Source organism: Aquarana catesbeiana, linkage group LG13, assembly GCF_042186555.1.
Source record: "Aquarana catesbeiana isolate 2022-GZ linkage group LG13, ASM4218655v1, whole genome shotgun sequence".
Taxonomy (NCBI): Eukaryota; Metazoa; Chordata; class Amphibia; order Anura; family Ranidae; genus Aquarana; species Aquarana catesbeiana.
Genome location: NC_133336.1, coordinates 188,558,090 through 188,586,024, shown reverse-complemented (window position 1 = coordinate 188,586,024; position 27,935 = coordinate 188,558,090). Strand labels below are relative to the sequence as shown.

At 45.5% G+C, this 27,935-nt stretch overlaps 1 protein-coding gene across 1 annotated transcript in view; it reads right to left on the bottom strand.

Moving 5' to 3' along the window:
- The window catches only part of PLEKHO1 (pleckstrin homology domain containing O1), a 76,275-nt gene extending 68,088 nt beyond the window's left edge, over window positions 1-8,187 (bottom strand). The window contains exon 1 of the mRNA XM_073610476.1: window positions 8,030-8,187. Coding sequence (XP_073466577.1) covers window positions 8,030-8,056 — 27 coding nt within the window. The 5' untranslated portion in view covers window positions 8,057-8,187. The remainder of the gene's footprint in view (window positions 1-8,029) is intronic.
- Window positions 8,188-27,935: the final 19,748 nt, after the last annotated feature.

The following is a 27,935-nucleotide window of genomic DNA, read 5'->3' as shown; positions in this document are numbered from 1 at the left end:
ATCTCTTTATCAATATATTTAACTACAATCCAGGTACATGAAGCAAAGTACATGATAGTCTATAAAAGCCAACGTTGCTCTCGATTTCCAGGATTGCTAACAGTAATGGTTGATACCTCTCCTGCAGAGTGATAACAAGCACCTCCGGTGGTTGGAGCCATAGTTGTTGATGAGGAGCGTTTCAAGCTCTTCGGAAAATCTCCCTTCAAACAGGCCTCATGCTTGTATCTTCTATGACCTAATGCTGACCACAAACATGCAAATCTCAAATGGCTCTCAACCAACTTTCCATTGTAAAAATGACCAAAAGCCACCCAGCACCATGAATCGTTGTGCTGTTCCAATACACACTGCTGGTGGTACCTTGTATTATGATAATACAAATAATTATAACTTAGAGCTTCCCAGTCAACTAAGCTCATGCGTCTGCTGATTGTAGAGATGTAGGTCTGACTCAGCAGGGGACATTTTGGACCTTGGAAGAGAGACCACAAAGAAAGCAAAATTTCCCACTCTGCAGCATGCTAGCAGGGGACAGGCTGCCCTACTAAAGATGTGGCTGCTTTCTAATGAAAACAACTTTAAAGGGCCCTCTCACACCACAATGCTAGCGTTAGCGCAAGCATCTTATTATGCACCAACATGCGTTGTATTGTGTTGCATTTTGACATGCGCTGTAACCTTTTCTTTTTCACTAAATAAAAATGTGTGTTTCCCCTTCATGTGTGCTGCTGCGTTGCCCTGAGACACATTTACACATATTGCACTTGCATTGCAGGGTACTCTACTGCACAAGCAGAGCATGCTGAACTTTTTTTTAACGCAATGCAACGATGGGAATGACCACAATTTAGTTTATTTTTTTTTCTTCTGCTACCTAGCTGGTTTAAGCTCCAAGTTCCATTGTGATGGCACTGGATTGCCTGAGGCCAATCGCCAGCGCTGCCAGGTGGGAGTAAGATTAATGAGCGATATGAATCCCCATACCCAGATGTACTGGGTATTACTTTTGTGGCCAAATGTGGTGTCATGGAAGCAAGGGGGGGGGATGACCGGCTGGTGGGCTACCATTAACATTATCTATTGCCAAGTACTATTGTGATGGCACTGGATTGCCTGCAGCCAACCACCAGTGCTGCCAGGTGGGGGTAAAATTATTGAGTGGCATGATTCCCCCATACCCAGGCGTACTGGATATAACTTTTCTTTCCTTGTGTCCAAATGTGGTGTCATGGAAGCAAAGACAGGGTAATAATAAGCAGCTGGTGAGCTACCATTAACATTATCCTATTACCAAGTACTATTGTGATGGCACTGGATTGCCTGCAGCCAACCACCAGCTCTGCCAGGTGGGAGTAAAATTATTGAGTGACATGATTCTCAATGCCCAGGCGTACTGGATATAACTTTTCTCTCCTTGTGGCCAAATGTGGTGTCATGGAAGCAAAGACAGGGAAAAAATGAGCGGCTGGTGGGCTACCATTAACATGACTGCTGAGGCGCAATGGGCCTAGGCACGAACCAACTGTCGACATAATGGAATTTCTGAGCTCAGGCCCAGCCCATCCCCCATAACTTGAATGACCACTCACAAACTGCCTATGCCCAGCTCCTGGCCATGCCCCCATCAGTCAAGGCTCTCTTTCCCTATAGGGGCTCAAGAGGCCTTCATTATTTATTGCCAAGTACTATTGTGATGGCACTGGATTGCCTGCAGCCAACCATCAGCACTGCCAGGTGGGAGTAAAATTATTGAGCGACGCGATTCCCCATACCCAGACATACTGGATATTACTTTTCTTTCCTTGTGGCCAAATGTGGTGTCTTGGAAGCAAAGGGAGGGCAAAATGAGTGGCTGGTGGGCTACCATTAACACTATCCTATTGCCCAGTACTATTGTGATGGCACTGCATTGCCTGCAGCCAATCACCAGCGCTGCCAGGTAAGAGCAAGATTAATGAATGAAATCACTTCTTGTGGCCAAATGTAGTGTTATGTAAGCAAAGGGAAGGCAAAAATGACCAGCTGGTGGGTTAACTTTCATTTTAAGAGGCCAGCCCATTCAAAAATGAGATCTCAGTTATCCGTGGAGTCTTGTAGGCTACATGTCATGTCAGCCTTTTTTTATCTCTTAAGGAGTCCAGTTGAAGGGAAATTTCCTTCCACAGTTTCTCGTTTTGGAGTCTTTCAAAGCCTCCCTTTGGAGATTTGGGTTCCCAGCACGTCCTCCTGCATTCTTCACCAATGCCAATAAAATCTCAAACAGTGGGGTTCCTCGTTATGGTAGGTGTGAAACACAAGCCCAGAGATCTCATGGCCTCAAGGAGTTTCAAGCAGAGTTAGGGTAAGTGAAGGATAAGGGTAAGCCATTGGGGGGGGGGGCTCTGAGTGGAAGGAGCTGGCCAATCAAAAATCTCCATCTGGGGAGCTGGTTCTGAGAAGCTAGCAATCTACCAATGACTACAGACATATTTGTAAATCTGACTAATGACTGTGCAATGATCCCATGTAATGCAGCCATGGTGTACTGATGGATTGTCTGTGCTGCCAGAGCAACCAATAAGCTTCCAGCACAGGTTAGACAATGACGGGGAGACAACGCCCACTAAGATATTAGGCCTGCTTATATCAAAAGGTATTTAAAATATTGCCAATGGAAAAGCCATTATTTATAATACAGGTAGATCTCTAGGGCCATCTACCAACATATAGCGATGTGTAAAACAGATCTTCCGGTTGGAAGATCACCATACACATTACAATCTGAGCCTCCTTTTTTGTCCAAACAATTTTAAATGTGGCAAAACTATGTAATATGAGGACCTACCTAAACTATCCAATAAATATGGATTCAATCAGTTGTTCCTAGATTGTAAGCTCTAACGAGCAGGGCCCTCTGATTCCTCCTATATTGAATTGTATTGTACTTGTATTGTCTGCCCTAATGTTGTAAAGCGCTGCGTAAACTGTCGGCGCTATATAAATCCTGTATAATAATAATAATTGTACAGTATATTTGAATCATGTGTGTTTACCAACACCAAACAACATGAAGAGATAACTAGACTATTCAATCAATTTGTATCCAACCAGACAAGCTATTGCCCTACCTAGCTGTTGGAAGAGCTAAGGAAGCATGTACAATCAGATTGTAACATAACGTGTGTGGTGAGCTTTACATAAATATCCAGGAGATACATAGAATGTGAAGAGATGAGAGAAAGGGGAGAAAGGGGAGAGAGAAAGGAGAGGGAGAGAGAGAGAGATAGAGAAAGGGGAGAGGGGGAAGGAAGAGAGAGAGAAGGAGCGTGCGCACAAGAGAGAGAGAAGGAGCGCGCGCACGAGAGAGAGAGAAGGAGCGTGCGCACCAGAGAGAGAGAAGGAGCGCGCGCACCAGAGAGAGAGAGAAGGAGCGCGCGCACCAGAGAGAGAGAGAAAAGGAGCCCGCAAGAGAAAGAAGAGGAGCCTGAGAGAGAGAGGAATGCGCAAGAGAGAGAGAAGCGCGCGCACAAGAGAGAGGAGCGTGCATGAGAGAGAGAAGGAGCGTGCGCACGAGAGAGAGGAGCGTGCATGAGAGAGAGAGAGAGAGAATATGAGCGCATGCACGAGAGAGAGAAGGAGAGCGCACATGAGAGAGAAGGAGCGCGCACATGAGAGAGAGAGAAGGTGCGCAAGCACGAGAGAGAAGGAGCGTGCGCACGAGAGACAGAAGGAGCGTGCGCACGAGAGACAGAAGGAGCGTGCGCACGAGAGACAGAAGGAGCGTGCGCACGAGAGACAGAAGGAGCGTGCGCAAGAGAGACAGAAGGAGCGTGCGCAAGAGAGAGAGAGAAGGAGCGAAGGAGCGCGTGCACGAGAGAGAGAGAAGGAGCACACGCATGAGAGAAGGAGCGCGCGCATGAGAGAGAGAAGGAGCGCGCACACGAGAGAGAGAAGGAGCGTGCGCACGAGAGAGAGAAGGAGCGCACGCACGAGAGAGAGAAGGAGCGCGCGCACGAGAGAGAGAAGGAGCGCGCGCACAAGAGAGAAGGAGCGCGCGCACAAGAGAGAAGGAGCGCGCGCACAAGAGAGAAGGAGCGCGCGCACAAGAGAGAAGGAGCGCGCGCACAAGAGAGAGAAGGAGCGCGCACAAGAGAGAAGGAGCGCGCGCACAAGAGAGAAGGAGCGTGCGCACGAGAGACAGAAGGAGCGTGCGCACGAGAGAGAGAAGTAGCGTGCGCAAGAGAGAGAGAGAAGGAGCGAAGGAGCGCGTGCACGAGAGAAAGAAGGAGTGCACTCACAAGAGAGAGAGAAGGAGCACGCACATGAGAGAAGGAGCGCGTGCACGAGAGAGAGAAAGAGTGCGCTCACAAGAGAGAGAGAAGGAGCGCGTGCACGAGAGAGAAGGAGCGTGTGCACGAGAGACAGAAGAAGCGTGCGCACGAGAGAGAGAAGTAGCGTGCGCAAGAGATAGAGAGAGAAGGAGCGCGTGCACGAGAGAGAGAAGGAGTGCGCTCACAAGAGAGAGAGAGAAGGAGCGCGCGCACGAGAGAGAAGGAGCGTGCGCACGAGAGACAGAAGGAGCGTGCGCACGAGAGAGAGAAGTAGCGTGCGCGAGAGAGAAGGAGCAAAGGAGCGCGTGCACGAGAGAGAAGGAGTGCGCTCACAAGAGAGAGAGAAGGAGCGTGCGCACGAGAGAGAGAAGGAGCGCGCGCACGAGAGAGAGAAGGAGCGCGCGCAGGAGAGAGAGAAGGAGCATGCGCACGAGAGAGAGAAGGAGCATGCGCACGAGAGAGAGAAGGAGCATGCACACGAGAGAGAGAAGGAGCGTGCGCACGAGAGAGAGAAGGAGCGTGCGCACAAGAGAGAGAAGGAGCATGCGCACGAGAGAGAGAAGGAGCGTGCGCACGAGAGAGAGAAGGAGCGTGCGCACGAGAGAGAGAAGGAGCGTGCGCACGAGAGAGAGAAGGAGCGTGCGCACGAGAGAGAGAAGGAGCGCGTGCACGAGAGAGAGAAGAAGCGCGCGCACGAGAGAGAGAAGGAGCGTGTGCACGAGAGAAGGAGCGCGCGCACGAGAGAGAGAAGAAGCGCGCGCACGAGAGAGAGAAGGAGCGTGCGCACGAGAGAGAGAAGGAGCGCGCGCACGAGAGAGAGAAGAAGCGCGCGCACGAGAGAGAGAAGGAGCGCGCGCACAAGAGAGAAGGAGCGCGCACAAGAGAGAAGGAGAGAGAGAGAAGGAGCGCGCGCACAAGAGAGAAGGAGAGAGAGAGAAGGAGCGCGCAAGAGAGAGAGAAGGAGCGCGCAAGAGAGAGAGAAGGAGCGCGCAAGAGAGAGAGAAGGAGCGCGCAAGAGAGAGAGAAGGAACGCGCACGAGAGAGAAGGAGAGAGAGAGAAGGAGCGCGCAAGAGAGAGAGAGAAAGAGCGAGCAAGAGAGAAGGAGCATGCGCACAGGAGAGAGAAGGAGTGAGAGAGGGAAAGGGGGGAGAGAGAGAGATACATGCTAAAATGTATTTGGTCCTGCCAAAAAAGCTTATTTGAATTCAATTGAATTGAGAGAAGGAGCATGAGAGAGAGAGAGGGAGGGGTGAGAGAGAGGGAGGGGTGAGAGAGAGGGAGAGAGGGGTGACAGAGAGAGAGAGGGGTGACAGAGAGAGAGAGGGGTGACAGAGAGAGAGAGAGGGGTGACAGAGAGAGAGAGAGGGGGTGACAGAGAGGAGGCGGAGGAGGAGGAGGGGGAGGGAGGAGGGAGAGAGAGAGAGAGAGAGAGAGAGAGAGAGAGAGAGAGAGAGAGAGAGAGAGAGGTGGGGAGGGGGAGATGGGGGAGAGAGAGAGACAGAGAGAGAGAGGGGGAGCGCGAGAGAGAGAAGGAGCGCGCATGAAAGAGAGAGAAGGAACGTGCGCACGAGAGAGAGAAGGTGCGCAAGCACGAGAGAGAGAGAAAAGGAGCATGCACGAGAAAGGAGCGCGCGCACAAGAGAGAAGGAGCGCGCACGAGAGGGAGAGAGAGAGAGAAAGAGCGCGCGCACGAGAGAGAGAGAAAGAGCGCGCGCACGAGAGAGAGAGAGAGCACAAGAGAGAGGAGCGAGAGAGAGAGAGAAGGAGCGTGCGCACGAGAGAGAGAAGGAGCGCGAGAGAGCGAAGGAGCGCGAGAGAGAGAAGGAGCGCGAGAGAGAGAAGGAGCGCGAGAGAGAGAAGGAGCTCGTGCAAATGAGAGGGAAAGAGGGGAGAGAGAGAGATACATGCTAAAATGTATTTGGTCCTGCCAATAAAGCTTATTTAAATTGAATTGAGTGAAGGAGCATGAGGGAGAGAGGGGGTGAGGGGGAGAGAGGGAGAGGGAGAGGGAGAGGGAGAGGGAGAGGGAGAGGGAGAGGGAGAGGGAGAGGGAGAGGGAGAGGGAGAGGGAGAGGGAGAGGAGAGGGAGAGGGAGAGGGAGAGGGAGAGGGAGAGAGAGAGAGAGAGAGAGAGAGAGAGAGAGAGAGAGAGAGAGAGAGAGAAGGAGGAGGAGGAGGAGGAGGAGGAGGAGAGAGGGAGGAAAAGAGAGAGAGAGGAAAAGAGAGAGAGAGGAAGAAAGAGAAAGAAAGAGGAAGAGAGAAAAAAAGAGAGAGAGAGGAAGAGAGGGGGAGGAGAGAGAGAGAGAGACACCCCAATGATGAAAATAGCTGCACAGTATGTGACACTGAGAGGGACATGAAAAACTGTGGACTTAAAAATCCTTTATACTGACTCCAACCCCCCCCCCCCATACAAACTCAATTGCTTTGGCAATGCTAGAATGTATTTGGTCCTGCCAATAAAGCTTATTTGAATTTGAGATAAAAAGAGAGGATAGAGAAAGATATCTAAAAGAGAGAGAAGGAAAGAAGGAAATGTGAGGCTGGTAAAATTCCTGAACAAGAGATAGAACAATGTCTCTCCATGTAAATACATTTTATATAAATAGACATACTGAGATGTAGATGTGCTTTCTATAAATAAATATCACAGTATATAAACGCACATCTCTATGTATACACGGCGGTCATATATGTGATGGACACATATCACTCAGCACAGACCTCCAAAAATCTACATTTCAGAATCATGCAAACAGCCCTTGACTTGCAAATCTTCCCCCACTCTCCCTGCATTTCCATCCATCTACAGACAGCAGCAGGCTGAGCATGCAAGCCTTCAGTGAAGCAATTGAGGGCAGCTGTTTGCAATGCAGGGAAGGCAGCTAACATTACACTGCACAGCAATCCCTGCTCAATATAGATGGGGCCCCCTTCCTCCTCCTCACCACAGTGGTAAGTAGCCCCTGTCTTACCCACCATGGAGGCGCCCCCCCATGTCCTCTCCACCATGGGGGTACCCCCATGGTGTTGAGGAGATGGGGACACCTCTATGCTGAGGGGGTCAGCATAGAGGTGTCCCCATATCCTCAACACTATGGTGGTACCCCAATTATCATAGAGGTGCCACCATCTACTCCCCACCATGGTGGTACCTGCTCTCCTGCCTATCGTGGTGGTACCCACCTCATCATAGTAGTGCCCCCATCTCCTCTCCACCATGGTGGTACCCCCATCATCATAGAGGTGCCACCATTGACTTCCCACCATGGTGGTACCCCTTCTCCGGCCTATCAAGGTCCCCCCATCTTCTCCCCACCGTGGTTATACACCCCTGAATCACAGTGGTGCCTCATCTTCTCCCCACCATGGTGGTATCCCCCTCTCCTGCCCATCATGATGCCCCCATTTACTCCCCATCGTGATGGTACTACCTCCTCTCCTACCCATCATGGTGCCCCCCATCTCCTCCCCACCACGGTTGTACCCCCTCATCATAGCAGTGCCTCCATCTCCTGTCCACCATGGTGGTACCCCCTCATCATAGCGGTGTCTTCCATCTCCTCTTCACCATGATGGTACCCCTCTCATCTTAGTGGTGCCCCCATCACCTCCCTACCATGATGGTACCCCCTCATCATAATGGTGCCTCCATCTCCTCCCCATCATTGTGGTACCCCCATCTCCCCACCATGGTGGTGCCCTCTTCTTCTCACCCTCTTTGCAGAGATGTTCTTCTTCATTCTACAAGCTGAGCTCCAGGCTGATGGTGGTGTCCAGGCTTTGCACAGACAGAGCTGCTTCCCCTCTGTGTGTCCCCAGGCTCTGCTGCTACTGCTGCTGCTTGTCCGCCTCCTGCAGATCTAGTTTCACTAAGTCCAGCCAAGCCTCTTTAACACAGAGACATGTCCACATACACTGACACACAGCCCCCTCTGCTTCCCTTCTCTGTTCAGTAGCTCCATCTATGGTGAGCTACTGTGATGTAAGATCAGAATACAGAGCACATTACATTGTAACACGTGAGGAGGCTTCCTCCTTTGTTTCTGATTATTCACCCCCCCCCCCCCTTCCTCCTCCTCCCTGTCTCTGGAATAGGAGGGGTGGTGGGGGGGTATAGACTGGAGGGGGGGGGGTGATTGTGTAATATACTGAGGCCCCCTCATGCTTGTAGACACCTATTCAGTCATCCCCATCACTACTGACCCCCCTTCTCCAGCCCCAGCGCCGCTGGCATACATTTATTTGTAACCCTTCTATAGCTGCGGAGGGCAGACCATTGCCATAGCTGCCAGCCGAGCCGGTGTTTTTAAGGTTGAGCATAGATTTCTGAGAGCCGAGCGTACGGTTTCATTACCATCCCTGGGACCAGCCGTGCTTTGAAGGGAAAAAAAATTTTCCTTTAAAAATACATTTTAGGTATATTTTTCATTGAAATCAACTGAGTGAAAAAAAGGGGGTGCAGAGGTATAGGGGTACCACTATGATGAGGTGGTACTGTCATGGTTGGGAGGAGATATGGCACCACTATGATGAAGGGGTACTATCATGGTGGGAAAGAGGTGGAGGCACCCCTATGATGAGGGGTTACTACCATGAATGGGGGGTGATGAGGCACCGCTATGATCAGGGGGTAATACCATGGTGGGGACGAAATGGAGGCACCACTATGATGAGGGGTACTACCAGGGTGGGGAGGAGATGGGGCACCACTGTGATCGGGGGGGTACTACCGAGATGGGGAAGAGATGGAGGCACCACTATGATCAGGGAGCCCCATCATAATGGGGAAGAGATGGAGGCACCACTATGATGAGGTGGTACAACCATGTACTATGCACAACCAAGTATTATGATCAGGGGGTACCACCATGGTGGGGACGAGATGGAGGCACCACTAAGATGAGGGGTACTACCAGGGTGGGGAGGAGATGGGGCACCACTGTTATCAGGGGGGTACTACCGAGATGGGGAAGAGATGGAGGCACCACTATGATCAGGGAGCCCCATCTTAATAGGGAGGAGATGGGGCACCACTGTGATGAAGGGGTACTATCATGGTGGTGAAGAGGTGGAGGCACCCCTATGATGAGGGGTTACTACCAAGGTTGGGACGAGATGGGGCACGACTATGATCAGGGGATACTACCATGCTGGGGAAGAGATGGAGGCACCACTATGATGAGGAGGTACTACCAGGGTGGGTAGGAGATGGGGCACCACTATGATAAGGGGGGTACCACCAAGATGGGGAAGAGATGTAGGCACCACTATGATCAGGGGGGTAATACCAAGATGAAGAGATGGAGGCAGCAGTATGATCAGGGGGCCCCATCATAATGGGGAAGAGATGGAGGCACCACTATGATGAGGTGGTACTACCATGGTTGGGAGGAAATGGGGCACAGCTATGATGAAGGGGTACTATCATGGTGGGGAAGAGGTGGAGGCACCCCTGTGATGAGGGGTTTCTACCTTGGTTGGGAGGAGATGGGGCACCACTATGATGAGGGGGTACTACTATGATGGGGAAGAGATGGAGGCACCATTAGGATGTTGGGGTGCTATCAGTGTGGGGAAGAGATGGAGTTATCTCTATAATCAGGGGGTGCTACCATGCTGGGGAGGTGATGGGGGCAATGATGAGGGGGGTACTACCATGGTTGGGAAGAGATGGGGAACCACTATGATGATGGGGTACTTTTATAATGAGGGTGTACAACCATGATGGGTAGGAGAGAAAGTACATCATGGTAGAGAGGAGATGGGGGCATCATGATGAGCAGGAGGGTTGGATACCACCATGGTGGGGAGGAAATGGGGCACCAATGTGGATTAGGGGTGTAAAACCATGGTAGGGAGAAGATGAGGGGACCATGATAGGATGGAGGGGGTAGCATTTCTAATAATTGAATGTTTGGATGAGGACAAAGATGACCACACACTATACAATCTCCTTTAAATCTACCATCATCTATGTAGTACAAGGGCTTGTCTGGATACAAAGTGAAAGGGTTGTTTAGATTTGCCCTCATATTACATAGTTGTGGTAAACCTAAAGCTCACCACAGGTTGCAATCCTTTAGCTCTACCAATAAGTATGGAGTACAAGGGCCCAACTGATTGGATACAAATTGATTGGATGGTTCAGGTAGGTCCTTATATTGCATTTTTTGTTTTGGTAGAGCTAAAGTTGATTGTATGGTCAGATTGTAGCATGTATGGTAAGCCTGAAGGTGGACCATACACAATACAATCTACTTTAGATCTACCATCAACTGTGTAATATGTGGACAGACCTAAACATTCCATTAAGTTTATTCCAAATCAGTGAGGCTCTTGCACTACATAGTTGATGGTCAATCTAGAGGAGATTGTACAACCAGATTGTATAGTGTGTGGCCATAGTAAAAAAAAAAAGAAACCGAAACATGGAGGCATCTGTGGGCGGCTGTCATTGTCGTCTTCTGCTCTCAGTACTTTGACATACTGAGATGGAATCAGTGGGCAAGTATGGAGTTGTTCCGCGTGGGGGAGACTCCAAGACCTGAATCCAGAGGATGGACATGATGGCCAGGCAACCCGCATTTCCATAAGGAAGTCAGCCCTGGCAAGCCCCTCCCACCTCAATCCAAAGAGCCTGGATTTGTGTCTCTGGAAGGATCTTTCGGGTCATGTCTGGGACTTGGACATTCCTGATTGGTCAGTAGAGAAGGGGGAGGAGCAGAGAAGACAACCATACTGAAGGGGACAGATGTTATAACCTACGTTCCAACCCCATAGACAGGAGATCTGATCTGACCCAATCCGGCATCTTTTGTCTATGGGCATTAGACTCCTACTGACTACTATCAGAGATCCGCACATCAGAGTCTACATCAGAGCCCCCCCCTTACACCAGGGCCCAGGGGTGTTGCTAGGTCTACAAAAGATCTGGGGCTAGAGCCCAAATAGCAGAGTAGTAAAGAAAGTCATACGCTTGGGCGGGTATATCCCCAGAGAGCCCCCCACTTACATCAAGGTTCCCAGAGAGCCCTTACATCAGGGTCCCCAGAGAGCCTCTCCCTTGCATTTGGGTCCCCAGAGAGCCTCCCCCTTAAATCAGGGCCCCCAGAGAGCCTCCCCCTTAAATCAGGGCCCCCAGAGAGCCTCCCCTTTAAATCAGGGTCCCCAGAGAGCCTCCCCCTTAAATCAGGGCCCCCAGAGAGCCTCCCCTTTAAATCAGGGTCCCCAGAGAGCCTCCCCCTTAAATCAGGGCCCACAGAGAGCCTCCCCTTTAAATCAGGGTCCCCAGAGAGCCTCCCCCTTAAATCAGGGTCCCCAGAGAGCCTCCCCTCCCCTTGGGGACCCCTGCAGAGACTCGGGGCTATGGGCCCCAGATTCGGGGTTATAGCCCCGAAAGCCACCCCCTAGCGACGCCACTGCCAAGGCCTACATTGGAGTCTCCTTTACATAAGAGTCTACATCAGAGTCACTCCTACACCATAGTCTACATCAGATACCCCTTTACATAAAAGTCTACATCAGAGTCCCCTTTACATCAGAGTCTACATCAGAGGCCCCCTACACCATAGTCTACATAAGAGTCCCCTTTACATCAGAGTCTACATCAGAGTCCCCCTACACCATAGTCTACATAAGAGTCCCCTTTACATCAGAGTCTACATCAGAGTCCCCCTACACCATAGTCTACATAAGAGTCCCCTTAACATCAGAGTCTACATCAGAGTCCCCCTACACCATAGTCCACATCAGAGGCCCCCTACACCATAGTCTACATCAGAGTCCCCTTTACATCAGAGTCTACATCAGAGTCCCCCTACACCATAGTCTACATAAGAGTCCCCTTAACATCAGAGTCTACATCAGAGTCCCCCTACACCATAGTCTACATCAGAGTCCCCCTACACCATAGTCTACATCAAAGTCCCATTTACATCAGAGTCTACATCAGAGTCCCCCTACACCATAGTCTACATCAGTCCCCTTTACATCAGAGTCTACATCAGAGTCTACATCAGAGTCCCCCTACACCATAGTCTACATCAGTCCCCTTTACATCAGAGTCTACATCAGAGTCCCCCTACACCATAGTCTACATCAAAGTCCCATTTACATCAGAGTCTACATCAGAGTCTACATCAGAGTCCCCCTACACCATAGTCTACATCAGTCCCCTTTACATCAGAGTCTACATCAGAGTCCCCCTACACCATAGTCTACATCAAAGTCCCATTTACATCAGAGTCTACATCAGAGTCTACATCAGAGTCCCCCTACACCATAGTCTACATCAGAGTCCCCTTTACATCAGAGTCTACATCAGAGCCCCCTCCCTTACACTATAGTCTACATCAGATACCCCTTTACATAAAAGTCTACATCAGAGTCCCCTTTAAATCAGAGTCTACATCAATGTCCCTCCTCCTTACATCAGAGTCCCCCTTACCCCAGAGTCTACATAAGAGTTTCCTTTACATCTGAATCCACATCAGTGCCCCCCCCCCCCGTTACATAAGTGTCCATATCAAAGTTCCCTTTACATCAGAGCCACCATTACATCAGGGTCCCTACCAGAGTCCCCCCTTCCATCAGGGCCCCATCAGAGTCCCCTTTACACCAGAGTCTACATCATAGCCCCCCTTACATCAGAGACGCCATCAGGGTCCTTTCTTACATCAGGGTCCCCATCACAGCCCCATTATATCAGAGTCCCCTTTACATCACAATCTATATCAGAGTTCCCCCCTTACATCAGAGCTTACATCAGAGTCCCTTTTAGACCAGAGTCTACATCTGTGTCCCTTCTTACATCAGAGTCCCCCTTACACCAGAGTCCATTTTACATCAGACCCTACATCAGAGTCCCCCCTTACATTAGAGTCACCCTTATATTAGAGTCAACAGCAGAGTCCCTCCTTACGTTAGGATCCATAACAGACTCCCCTTAGATTAGGGTTCCCTTTACATCAAGCTCACCATATACTTTCTTCCGTGAGATGCTGGCTCTTAGATGACACAGACATGTAAATCCTAATGCCTGTTCAGTTCTTGGCTGTGTCCACAAATGTTTGACACAGATCAGCCCCTGGCTGCAGCCTCTTGCCTTGTGACAGCAAAAGTTACAATGTACAGTCTGAGTGATCCCTGTGGGGTTGAAGACTGGAGAAATGCCCCCTCCTGCCTGTGAGCAGTTTGATGACATCATCTAAGAACAGGCAAAGTCTGACACAGACCAGCCCCTGCTGCAGCCTCTCACCTTGTGATTTGCTACAAAGGTACAATGTACAGCCTGAGTGATCACTGGGGGAGAGAGGAGTGATCACATGGTTGCGAAGCGCACTTTCGCTTCCCGTCTTTCAGAACTCCTAAAAAGGGCCGCATGTGACTCATGCAGAAATACCTTTCTCAATCTATCGCCATCACCCCTTAGAGAACTTAAAAAATATCTGCATGAGTCACATCTGACAGTCTATGCAGACACCAGATAATTCCGAGAGATAGCCTCCTCCAGCACACAGCAGGTTGAATTGCCATTTTCATTTGCAAACCATTGAAGACATCTGGGGAGACGTATTATCCAGACCGGTTGGTCTTCAAGCTTTTTTGACTTGTATGGCGTATGTCCTTTCAAGTCAACAACTTGTGGTAAGCCTCTCGATGCCTTCGGTGACGGCTCTTCAATCACCACCAGTTCTTCTGCTCACCTTTGTTGTTTCCACACTTCCACTTACCTGCCTGATTCAGTCGATCCCTTTATTGTAACGTTTTGGGTGGACTTCGGTCCTCTGCCTTTGGTAAGCCTCCATAGACCCTTGGTGGCGGCCTTTTTCACTTTTCTGTACCATTTCTGCAATCAACATTGGTGGACTTTCTTTATAAGAATTCTTAATGGTGTCAATTCCATTTGGACTTTTTTTGGACTTTATTTTTATTCCTTATAAATAATTTTTTCTAACGTATTATTTATTTTGTTACACAATGTAATATATTTGGTTCACAGTATATCGCTTTGTTTAACTTTGTACTCTATAGGGTACATCATAGTTTTTTATATTAGGTTATTATACACTTCATATTGTTTTATTTATTTATTAGGATTTTTTTGGGGTTTATAGCGCTACACTTTTTTGTATATTGTTTTAAACCTGGGTCTATAGGTGTGTTGGCTGCTATTTACTTCCATCCTCTAGCGCAGCGCTGTATTTATATTCTTTTTAGCATTTCCAAAAACTGACACTGTTGCTGTGCAGTGTACATCAGAGTCCTGTGTCCTTTTCTCATGGACTAAGGAAGAAAAACAAATGTCCCCCCCACCCCCCACCGAGATCCAGTAATAAGGTGGTCTTCTGGTAAGCTAGGCGTGGGAAAACTGTGCAGCAGGAAAGGTCAGACGTCAACAGCATCAGTTCTAAAGAGAGATTCCCATCTGACCATCCAATCAGAACGCAGGACTGTCTGGAGTATCAGCACCGAACGTCACTACAAATCTAGAGGGGCGCAATACTTCCCCCTATACATTCCCCTATACATCTACATCCCCACATACATCTGCATCATACATCCCCCTATACATCTGCATCATACATCCACTAGTGACTCACTCCTCCCTATAATGAGGAGCACACAGGGGGGTGGATGGTGTTCTCAGAGGTGTTACTGGGAAAGTGTTGTGTATTTTCCAGCAGCATACATTCTATTATCATATTTATGATTATTATTATTATTATTACTACTTATATTTTTATTGTTATATGTGCTACAATTATTATTACTATTATTTTTTGTTATTAATATAATTGCTACTATTATTATTGTTATTATTATTTTTTACGATTTTTATGACTATATTTACTACTGTTATTATTACTCCTACTATTATTATTTTGCTGCCAAAACTGTTTTGGTGTTTTTTTTAGTATTATATTTACTATTATTACTACTATTTTTACTATACTTTACTATAAAATATTTATTAAATGTATTAACATTGCTACTATTTTTATTAATATATTTATTATTAGTAGTAGTATTATTGCTATTATTTTTCTATTATATTCATTATTATAGTTATTATTACTACTATAGTTTTTAATATTATTACTATTTTTATTATTTAAAACATTTTATATATATTTACATTATTTAAATATTTACTATTATAATTACCACAATTATTATTATTATTATATTTACTATTATTATTATTATTATTATTATTACTACTACTATTTTTATTATTATATTTGCTACTATTAATATTACTATTTTTTATTAATATATTTGCTACTATTACTATTATAATTACTACTACTATATTTATTATTATCACTACTATTTTTACTATTATATTTATTATTACTAATTACCACAATTTTTGTTATTATATTTACTTTTATTATTACGACTATTACTACTACTACTACTATTATATTTGCTACAATTATTATAACTACTATTTTTATTAATATAGTTGCTACTATTACTGTTATTATTACTACTATTTTTACTATATTTTACAATAAAATATTAAATGTATTAATATTGCTACTATTTTTATTAATGTATTTATTATTAGTAGTAGTATTATTTCTACTATTTTACTAATATATATATATATATATATATATATATATATATATATATATATATATATATATATATTATAGTTATTATTACTACTATAGTTATTATTATTATTACTATTTTTATTATTTAAAACATTTTTTTATATATTTTTACATTATTTAAATATTTACTATTATAATTACCACAATTTGTATTATTATATTTACTAATATTATTATTATTATTACTACTACTATTTTTATTATATTATATTTGCTACTATTAATATTACTATTTTTTATTATTATATTTGCTACTATTACTATTATTATTATTACTACTATATTTATTATTATCACTACTATTTTTACCATTATATTTATTATTTCTAATTACCACAATTTTTGTTATTATATTTACTATTATTATTACTACTATTACTACTACTACTAATATATTTGCTACAATTATTATAACTACTATTTTTATTAATATATTTGCTACTATTACTATTATTATTACTACTATATTTATTATTATCACTACTATTTTTTAATATTATTAATCTTTTTACTACTATTTTTACTATTATAGTTATTATTTTTATTGTATTTATTATTATTATTATTATTATTATTATTATTACTACTATTTGTATTATTATATTTACTTTTAAAACTACCACACATTTTATTATTATATTTACTATTATTATTAATACTACTATATTTATCATTATTAACAATATTACTACTATTTTTACTATTATATTTACAATTATTGTTATTACTACTATAGTTTTTCTTACTATTATTTTAATTATTATATTTACTAATATTATTATTATTACTACTGTTATTATTATTATTACTACTATTTGTATTATTATATTTGCTACTATTATTATAACTACTATTTTTATTAATATATTTGCTACTTTTACTATTATTATTACTACTATATTTATTATCACTACTATTTGTTAATACTATTAATATTTTTACTACTATTTTTACTATTATAGTTATTATTTTTACTATATTTATTATTACTATGATTTGTATTATTATATTTACTATTATAATTACCAAAATTTTAATTATTATATTTACTATTATTATTACTACTACTATTAGCAATGTTACTACTATTTTTACTTTTATTTTTACGATTATTGTTATTACTACTATAGTTCTTCTTATTATTATTTTAATTATTATATTTACTAATATTATTATTATTACTATTTTTATTATTATATTTGCTACTATTACTATTATTATTACTAAAACTATATTTATTATTATCACTACTATTTTTTATTATTATTAATATTATTACTACTATTTTTACTATTATTAGAGCCCCCCTTACTTATCAATCCAAGCATCCATAAATAGGATAAATCCAATAGATCCAATAAATCCAATAGGAATTCATAATATGTAAAGGAAAAAGAACTTCCAATAGTGCATTAACATCAAGAAACGCAATTTATTAAAACAACAGAGACCTGTAATACACTTGCAAGAAGGCAAAATAAAAAGTGCATTGGTATGGTAAACAGATGCCAAGCATATCCCAGTCACGGCGGACATAAGGATGGGCACCGTACCTCAACCGTCCAACAAGCCAGTACACACAGAGCGTCACTTCCGGTTGCTGTACAGCCAAGTACCGACGCGTTTCGTCATTACGACTTCGTCCTGGAAATAAGTGATGTTTTCTTGACGTTATTGCACTATTTGGAGTTCTTTTTCCTTGACATATTATGGATTCCTATTGGTCTACAGATGCTTGGATCGATTGATGGGATATCCACAACCCTGAGGGGTAGAATGCTCTTTTTGCCGAACATGAGGGTGTGAGGCAAATATTGTACAACCAATTGGGGAAGTGGAGACACGTTTTCTATCACGTGATGTGGTGTCAAGTCACTTAATCAACTGACCTTTATCAAGGATTATTTATCCATTATTGGACATCATTTATTATATGGACTATTTCTTTTTATGTTCATTTTTCATGCACGACTATTCACTGGGTGTGTAATATATATGTGTATTGTTCACATTATTGTGTGTTCAGTGCCACTATTTACCTTGAGGTTATATTTGGTGGATTTTTGTTTATTGTTTGTGTTTTCTTATTATATTTATTATTATGATTATTTTTCTGCCAGTTTTTTTTTTTTTTGCATTCTTGTTTTGCCATTTTCTTTTCTTTTTTTTTTTGGACACAGCTTTAAAAAATAATTTTAGGTCTAAAATATACATAAAACCCCCAAATCTTATATTTTTTTTAGAAAGCAGAGACTCTGGAGGATAAAAATTTGGTAGCTCCAATTTTTTTATGCCATACGATATTAGCGCAATGGTTTATTAAACTGAAAATTTCAGTAAAAAACACTCTAAAGACGCAATATTTTACTTAATGTTAAACTATATAAGATGAGGTTGTGAAGAGTAAATAGACACCCAACATGCCAAGCCTTAAAATTGTGTACAACAAACTTTGGTACCCCAAAGTTTCCATAGGCGACTCTTAGGGCTCCTATAGGTCATCAGTTTAGATTACCTGCCATGAATGTCCTTGTTCAGGCACGGTCGTTGGGTGACAATGCTCTGTCCCTGTCTACCAGTTTTGCTCCTGGATGGAGACTACACTACAAAGGGCGTATTTATAAAAAAATAAAAAATAAATTAAAAAAAATGTGTGGAGCTGCATGTACATTCATTTTCTGCGAATGAGAGCAAAAACAAACGTTATTAGGCTATTTTCTCTCAGGGGTCAAATGTGTCAATCAGGAAAATATCATATTATGGCCACTAGATGGTGCTGGTAATCATAGGCCCTTCGTCATCATCACAGGATCATTACCTAGTGGCCATAATGTGGTATTTTCCTAATTTTCTCAATCCTGTATGAATGAAAAACATTAAACGTAGGGCGAGAATAGCCTAATAACATTCATTTCTGCCCCCATTTTTACAGAACAAATTTACACGCACCTTCACTGGACAAATAGCTCTGCAACTTTTGTATAAGTACACCCCTTAGTGTCTGTTTCAACACACATCACAGCAGGTGTACAGACCTGGGAACTCAGCACAGGGATGGTGGGAACCCCTCATAATGGGCACAGCACATGTAGGGACCTGGTAACTCAGCACAGGGATGGTGGGAACTCCTCATAATGAGCACAGCAGGTGTACAGACCTGGGAACTCAGCACAGGGATGGTTGGAGCCCCTCATAATGAGCACAGCACATGTACAGCCCTTGGGAACTCATCACAGGGATGGTGGGAACTCCTCATAATGGGCGCAGTAGGTGTACAGACCTGGGAACTCATCACAGGGATGGTGGGAACTCCTCATAATGAGCACAGCAGGTGTACAGGCCTGGGAACTCATCACAGAGATGGTGGGAACTCCTCATAATGAGCACAGCAGGTGTACAGACCTGGGAACTCAGCACAGGGATGGTTGGAGCCCCTCATAATGAGCACAGCACATGTACAGCCCTTGGGAACTCAGCACAGGGATGGTGGGAACCCCTCATAATGAGCACAGCACATGTACCGACCTGGGAACTCAGCACAGCGATGGTGGGAACTTCTCATATTGGGCACAGCAGGTAGAAGAGACTGTCAGATGGTTTAACGCTCTATCCTCCACAGAACATTGAAATGTAATTTTTGCGTAGACTGACCCTCTGATAAGTGATATTTACTCACATAAACTCCGACATACTTTAGCTTTAAACATGTTCCTATTTCTCAGCTCAAAAAGTCCCCAGATGCAAAGCTACAGACTCCTGTAACCCCGCCCACTTCCCCTCTGCATGTTTGTTTATAAACAGTTCAGACTCTCGGCCCACATGTGAACAAACCCTTTTATTATTTATGTACAGTGGGAATGACCAGACAAAACAATCCATGCAAACAACAATAACAACAACAAAAAAAAAAAGAGCAGTCAAGAGCAAGTCACCCACTCCCCTAACTCAGTGGGACAGTTCCTTTAAGTGGCTACTGATGGGAACTCCTCTCACTACACCCTGGAGCTTTTCTCCTGCTGTCCTGGAAGATAATAGACCCTGGGAATGTGGACTCTCCATTCTGCTTAGTTTTGTTAGAGAACAATGACGGGAGCGGGTTCTTGGTTTGTTGGTTTGCCGTCTGTACAGGCGTCACCCAGCAGAGGATTTTTTTTTTAGTATGAAGTCATTGGACGGCGGCTTCGTATGTGTTACAGATAGTCCACTGATCAATCATCATTATCATATCACTATTTTTAAATACTCTTATACTACTTTATACTATTTCTGTATTATCAAATACATGGAGGACTGACTACTCTACGGTTGCCACCTTTTCTTCAAGTCAAACCCGAACACTTTACCGGCACACTGCAATTTTTCTTTTTTTTAACCACTTCAATACCGGGCCTATTCTGACACTCCTCTCCTACATGTAAAAATCATAATTTTTTTGCTAGAAAATTACTCAGAACCCCCATACGTTATATATTTTTTTTTTAGCAGACACCCTAGGGAATAAAATGGCGGTCATTGCAACTTTTTATCTCGCATGGTATTTGCGCAACAATTTTTCAAACGCGTTTAAAAAAACAAAACAAAAAAAAAACAGTTTCATGATTTAAAATATAACAAAACAGTAAAGTTAGCACAATGTCACGCTTTAAAATTGCGCACACTCATGGAATGACGCCAAACTTCAGTACTTAAAAATCTCCATAGGCAACGCTTTAAAATTGTTTACAGGTTACATGTTCAGCGTTACAGAGGAGGTCTAGAGCTAGAATTGTTGCTCGTGCTCTAACGTACGCGGCGATACCTCACATGTGTAGTTTGAATGGCATTTACATATGTGGGCGGGACTAAAGTGTGCGTTCGCTTCTGAGCACGAGCTCAGAACCGGGGACAGGGGCGTTTTAATTTCTTTTTTTTTTTATTTTCTTTTTTTATTTTACTTTATTTTTTTTATTTTTACTTTCTTTTAGAACATTTTTTTATCACTTTTACTCCTATTAAAAGGAATGTAGACATCCCTTGTAATAGAAATCATTCGTGACAGGTCCTCTCTATGGAGAGATGTGGGGTCAAAAAGACCCCACATCTCTCCTCCAGGCTGGAAAGCCTGAGATTGAAAAAAAAAATTCACCGGTCTCATGCTGACAGCCGCAATCGCGGTTTTGTTTACTTCCGGGAACCCGGGCGTGACGTCATAACGTTGCGCCCGGGCCTCTGACGGTCATAGAGATGACTGGTGACCATCTGGTCACCGGAAATCTCTATCGTCGTCATCCGGTGCCGGACAATTCTTTCTCCGGGTCCCCGATGGCACGGGAGAGCCTGGAGAAGCACCGGATGGCGGCGGGAGGGGGGGGGGGATGTCCCCTCCCGTCGCCTGTAAGAATGATTAAGTGGTGGAACTGCTGCTATGATCGTTCTTAAGGTGCACAGAATCCTTGCACAGAAACTAGTTATGGCGGCGATCTGCGATTTTTATCGTGACTGCGACATTATGGTGGACACATCGGACATTTTTTACGCTGTTTTGGGACCATTGTCATTTATACAGCGATCGATGCTATAAAAATTGCACTGATTACTGTGTAAATGAAGCAGGAAGATCGAGGAAAGCTGGAAGCCGCACACCGGTGTAATGATGAATGCTTTATTTTAAAAGCTAAATCATAAAGGAACACAAAACACTACAGCAGAAGCGTACAAAAACAGCTGACGCGTTTCACACTCACGATGAGTGCTTACTCATAGCTTAAATGACACTGGCAGTGACGGGGTTAACCACTAGGGGGCGGGGAAGGGGTTAAGTGTGTCCTAGGGAGTGATTTTTTTAGGGGGGCGTGGCTTACTGTGACAAGTCACTGATCGCTGCTCCCGATGAAAGGGAGCAGACGATCGGTGTTGTGTCGCTAGGCAGAACAGGGAGATGCCTTGTTTACAAAGGCATCCCCCCGTTCTGCCGTTCTGAGACCCGATCACGGGACACCGGCGGACATCGAGTCCCACGGGCAGGGTCACAGAGACCGCGGCGCGCACCCGCTAGGGGGCAGGTTCAAAGCAACGTATATATCCTTCCCTCTGGCCTCCGTCACTGTCATTCTCAAGGCAGCGCGGAGAGTGGGAGACAGGGGATAGCAATGAATGGAGAGCGGACAGAACAGCCGTACTGGATGGAGGGTGGGAGCGGGAGCAGTCTGCAGTCCAGATTAACTTAGTAGTTGATTGGTTGCTAGGAAGCCTGGCGGCCCTAGCTACCAATCACAAGCTTGGTAATATAAAAAGGTAATCCCGGCAGCTCCCGCCCTTCATCCAGTGCTGCTGTGCCTTCCGCTCCCCAAATTAGGAGAGCATGGGCAAGAGGACATGGCTGTAAAGGTGTGTGGAGGGTGATGTGAAAGGGGAGCAGTGCTGTGGGGGAGGGGGGTGGGCAGGGTGATGTAAAAGGAGAGCAGTGCTGTGGGGGGGCAGGCTAATATGAAGGGGAGAAATGGGGGAGTGTGTAAAGGGGAGCACAGAAGGTGCACAGGCCGTCTTCCCACTGCACATGCGCAAACCACGCTGCGCTTTATAATTGGGCTTGCAGCCTTCTGGGATCTGTGACGTGTCCCAGAAGGTTGCCAGCGGAAGGGTGGTGAAGAACTTTTGCTTTGATTGCCTAGGCCAGTGGTCTCCAAACTGCGGCATGTGGGCCGCATGTGGCCCTTTACTTGCCTTTATGTGGCCCTTGAAGCACTATTCCACCAACTGACACCAATGATGGGGCACCACTCCCCCTACTGACGCAGTCAATGGGGCACTATTCCTCCTATTAAAACCAATGATGGGGCACTGATGCCGGGGCTTTTTCAACTCCCACTGGACACAGTCCGGCCCCTTGTTTAGAAAGTTTGGCGACCCCTAGCCTAGGCGGTTGAAGTGGAAGTGGGAGCGGGTACCTGGTAAAACATGGTACCTCCTCCCCCAACAAAAAAAAAAGACCTCCAAAAGTGGGAGGAGGTGATAAAGTGAAGTTCCGCTTTACGCTGCAAGAGGTTGTACAAATACCGTGGGCATGGCAAAAATGATACCTCTGGTCTCGTTCGGTAAAAAAGTACTTCCACTGACAGCTACCCATTCAAGTGAATAGGGATGTGCCACAACCATCCTGCAACCACACGCAATGTACCCAGTTACATTAAACCTGTTACCAGAGGGGGTTGGCATTGCTGACCTGCCTTTTGCCTGGCTTTTAGGTTGACTCGCTGGCTTCAATACCATGCAAGCTGTTGATCCTGAAAAAAGGAAAGGAATTAGAAAAGTTGTAATTATGTTAGAAATTCTTATCTGTATACTTATTCTAGGTCAGCAACTCAAAAGCACCGGCCAGCATGTAAGAGGGGCTTTGTATAAGGCTAGTGATGGTACCAGGGGCACAAGTCCCTGCCCCCCTCCTACCTTTGCTAGAACACTATTCCACCTGCTGAGGCCGAATCCCCTGCTATATTGTGCCCCACATTGTGCCAGAGGCCTTCACCCAACATTCCCGGCCATTGACCTTTATATCCCAAGGAAGGAATATCCACACATGAATAGGGTTGCTGCACTTTACTGATGGTACAGAATGGGAATGGCATAACAGTCATCTCACAATGACATACATTCTGGAGTTGTGTGACTCCAGTGTGTGGGCTCTGTGTGGACTCTGGGGAGTAAAACACCCCACACATCTCCCAACTGCCCTAGGGCCCTTCCCAAACTGTCTTCTAACTGGGCACTGACTCACCCATTACATCACTACAGGAGGGCACCAACTAAAAGGGGCCTAGCAACTGATGACACTGTCCTCTGTAGCCAGACACTATTCTGGAACAGGGGCGGCACGTGGACATTGTGGGCACATGGGTGCCGCCTCCCTATCCATGCGCCCAGCCCCTTTCAGGACGCCAGACGCATAGACTCCTATGGCAGGATGGGAGGAGGTGTTTTTTTTTTTGAAGCACCTGATTAGAGCCTGAGGCTCTAATAGGCTTTGGGGTGCAGAGAGTGTGCCCTGATCCCACCCTGTTGTGTGACCATAGCGAATTAATTTTAGCTATTTTTACACCACAGTGCCTCCCCGCAAATCAGGAGGCAGGTCCCGACTGGCCAAACTTTGGTGGAAGAGACACACAGGGGAGGAAGCTGAAGGATCGGACTTCTCCACTACTGCTGACCACAAGGGAGACAGGAGCAGAGAGGACCCAACAGCCCCGTAAGTGCTGGACCTCCTCCCGCCAGGTACCGCTGGTGTGCTGCGTGCCCCGCGGAATGGAGGAGGAGACGCACGGGAACCATGGAGGATACAGGAGCCGTCGCCTGCCCATCCCACAGCTCACTGCCATCACCCGGATGGGGTAATGCCGGTCCGAAGGCGGGCAAGCGGGGGGGGGGGTCACAGAGGCTGCATATGATGAGCACAGAGGCTGCATATGATGGGCACAATGGCTGCATATGATGGGCACAGAGGTTGCATATGATGGGCACAATGGCTGCATATGATGGGCACAATGGCTGCATATGATGGGCACAGAGGTTGCATATGATGGGCACAGAGGTTGCATATGATGGGCACAGTGGCTGCAATTTATTGGCACAGTGGCTGCAATTGATGGGTTTTTTTTCAGTGATTTTCAGTTTGTTTGCGCCCCCCAAAAATTTTGAGTACCAGCCGTCCCTGTTCTGGAATAGGGTCATCTAGTGGCAGCCTAACTAACTGCACCTGCCTACAAGCAGTTACTATAAAGTATTGGGACGCCTACACACACATGAACTTAAATAGCATCCCAGTCTTAGTCCGTAGGGTTCAATATTAAGTTGACCCACCCTTTGCAGCTATAACAACTTCAACTCTTCTGGGAAGGCTGTCCACGAGGTTTAGGAGTGTGTCTATGAGAATGTTTGACCATTCTTCCAGATGCACATTCGTGAGGTCAGGCACTGATGTTGGATGAGAAGGCCAGGCTGGCAGTCTCTAATCCATCTCAAAGGTGTCCTATCAAGTTGAGGTCAGGACTCTGTGCAGGCCAGTCAAGTTCCTCCACCCCAAACTCGCTCATCTGTGTCTTTATGGACCTTGCTTTGTGCACTGGTCCAAATCATTTGGTGAAGGGAGGTTTATGGCGTGGGGTTGTTTTTCAGGGGTTGGGCTTGGCTCCTTAGTTCCAGTGAAGGGAACTCTTAAGGCGTTAGCATACCAAGACATTTCGGACAATTTCATGCTCCCAACTTTGTGGGAACAGTTTGGGGATGGCCCCTTCATGTTCCAACATGACTGCGCACCAGTGCACAAAGCAAGGTCCATAAAGACATGGATGAGTGAGTTTAGGCTGATGGAACTGGACTGGCCTGCTCAGAGTCCTGACCTCAACCCGATAGAACACCTTTAGGATGAATCCTTCTCGTCCAACATCAGTGCCTGACCTCAGAAATGCCCTTCTGGAAGAATGGTCAAACATTCCCATAGACACACTCCTAAACCTTGTGGACAGCCTTCCCAGAAGAGTTGAAGGTGTTATAGCCGCAAAGGGTGGGCCAACTCAATATTGAACCCTACAGACTAAGACGCCATTAAAGTTCATGTGCGTGTAAAGGCAGGTGTCCCAATACTTTTGGCAAATAAGTGTAAGTATGTTGGACGGCCATCAGTTTTTTTAATGATTAGTGGGGTCAGCTAGTGAACAGAACGTTCTAAAGAGAAAGATGGAATTTGTTTTCCTCGCACAATCCTGTAACTATAAATGTAGTGTACGGCCATTTGATTTGTTGCGGACATAACCGACTGATTCACAAGAAACGTGATTTTTAATAATCGGTCCTCTTCACATGAACTTCTTCTTTAATCCTCTTTCATCATTCGTCTTACCCAATCCTTCATCCGTAATAATGATTAACTGAGCAAAAATAACCTTCAAAGCTATATTTATACTCTCAAACTTCCCCCTAAGGAGACCAGACGATCACCACGGATCTCTGGCGGTGGCGAGATTTCGCAAGGATTCTCAGGAAGTTCTCAAAGTTCTGTCTTCACCTGACGCGATGCTGTCTGTCACATGCAGGGCTGCTGTTAGAAATCATGGGCCCCCTACAGCCTATCTGACTGCCCCCCCAGCTTGGTGTATGGCTCTGGCTGCATAAACAACCCGCTTATTCACGCAATCAGAGTACCTGTATGAATGAACCTTTAATTATATTTTTTACATTTTTTTCTTACATTTTTTAACAGTCCTGTGGGGGAAATAAGGGATCTGTCTCACAGACAGAGAAAAAGATTGAGGACACAGATCCCCAATCCTTTGATGAATAACATGTTTACTGGTCCTCCGCTCTGGCTGGGGGGGGGGGCAATTAGCCTGCAAGAGGGAGAGAAGAAGCTGGAAGTGCTATTTGGGAGGGGGGGGGGTGGCAGGAAAAGTAATTGTGGACAAGAGAGGGGCTGAGCAAAGTGGCGGGGGGGGGATCCTTGAAACTGATCCCTCTGTGGATCCCCCAGCAGTAGCTGACAGCCGGTGGGAGGGAGAGGAGGAGAAGCCAGCTGCACTTCAGAGCGGGGGGCATGGAGCTGTGATCAGCAGTTTTTGGAACTGCCTGCATCATAAAGCTGCCTGGGCCCCCCTGATGAACTAATAGGGCCATGGGCCCCATCAGGGGCATTGCTAGGTCTACAAAAGATCTGGAGCTAGAGCCAAAAAAAGCTTACACGTGTATATATATGTGTGTGTGTGTGTGTGTGTATATGTGTATATCCCCGGAGAGCCCCCCCTTACATCAGGGTCCCCAGAGGGCCCCCTCCCCTTGGGGACCCCTGCAGAGACTCGAGGGTATGGGCCCCAGATTCAGGGCTATAGCCCCAAAAGCCACCCCCTAGCGACGCCACTGGGCCCCATACAGGGGGACCGGTGCTACACCCTTCTCGGCAGCCCTGGTCACATGTGTCTACAAGGGGCGATGTAAATATCCATGGTACTGCTAATTTATCAGAGCTGTAATGCCGCGTACACACGGTCGGACTTTTCAGCTACAAAAGTCCGACAGCCCGTCCGACAGACTTTCTAACGACCGGACTTGCCTACACACGATCACACCAAAGTCCAATGGATTTGTACGTGATGAGGTACACCACACTAAAATAAGGAAGTTCATAACCAGTAGCCAATAGCTGCTCTAGCGTCGGTTTTTGTCCGTCGGACTACCATACAGACGAGCGGATTTCTGGGTCTGGTGGAGTTACGACGTAAAGATTTGAAGCATGTTCCAAATCTAAAGTGCGTCAGATTTGCGACTGGAAAAGTCTGCTGAAGGTCCGGTGAAGCCCACACACGATCGGATTGTCCGCCGGATTTGGTCCGTCGGACAAGTCCGGTCGAAAAGTCCGACCGTGTGTACGCGGCATTAGAATTCATGGCCAAGGCCATTCTTGTCAAGCACTGCATTTTTCCAGGTCTGCAACTGCACTTCAAAGGCACCTCAATAGAGCATGATGTGCTGAAGAAATGCAAAGCAAGTCAGAAGCATCCTCTGAGCTTCCATATACTGTATATTGCTCCATTAACATCAATAAGATTTTGCTGACCTGGGATTTTGAGAAAAATGTCTGTCGACATGTCACATGTGGGGACAGAATATTGAAAACTTCCTGAATATCCTTGCGAAATTCCCCCCACCGCCGAAGGTTCATGGTGATCATCTGGTCCCCTTAGGAGGAAGTTTGAGAGGTGTAAATATAGCTTTGAGGGTTATTTTCGCTCAGCTAATCACTATTGACAGATGAAGGATTGGGTAGGACAAATGATGGAGGATTAAAGAACTTTATTTAGAAGGCCAATCATTAAAAATCATGTTTTACATGAATCAATGGGTTATGTCGGCAATATTAATATCGGTCATACATTTATGGTTGCAATTTTGTTTGAGAAAAATTCTGTGCACGTCAGTTGACCCCACTAACCATTAATAAAGTGAAAAAAGCTTAATGCATGGTTAAATA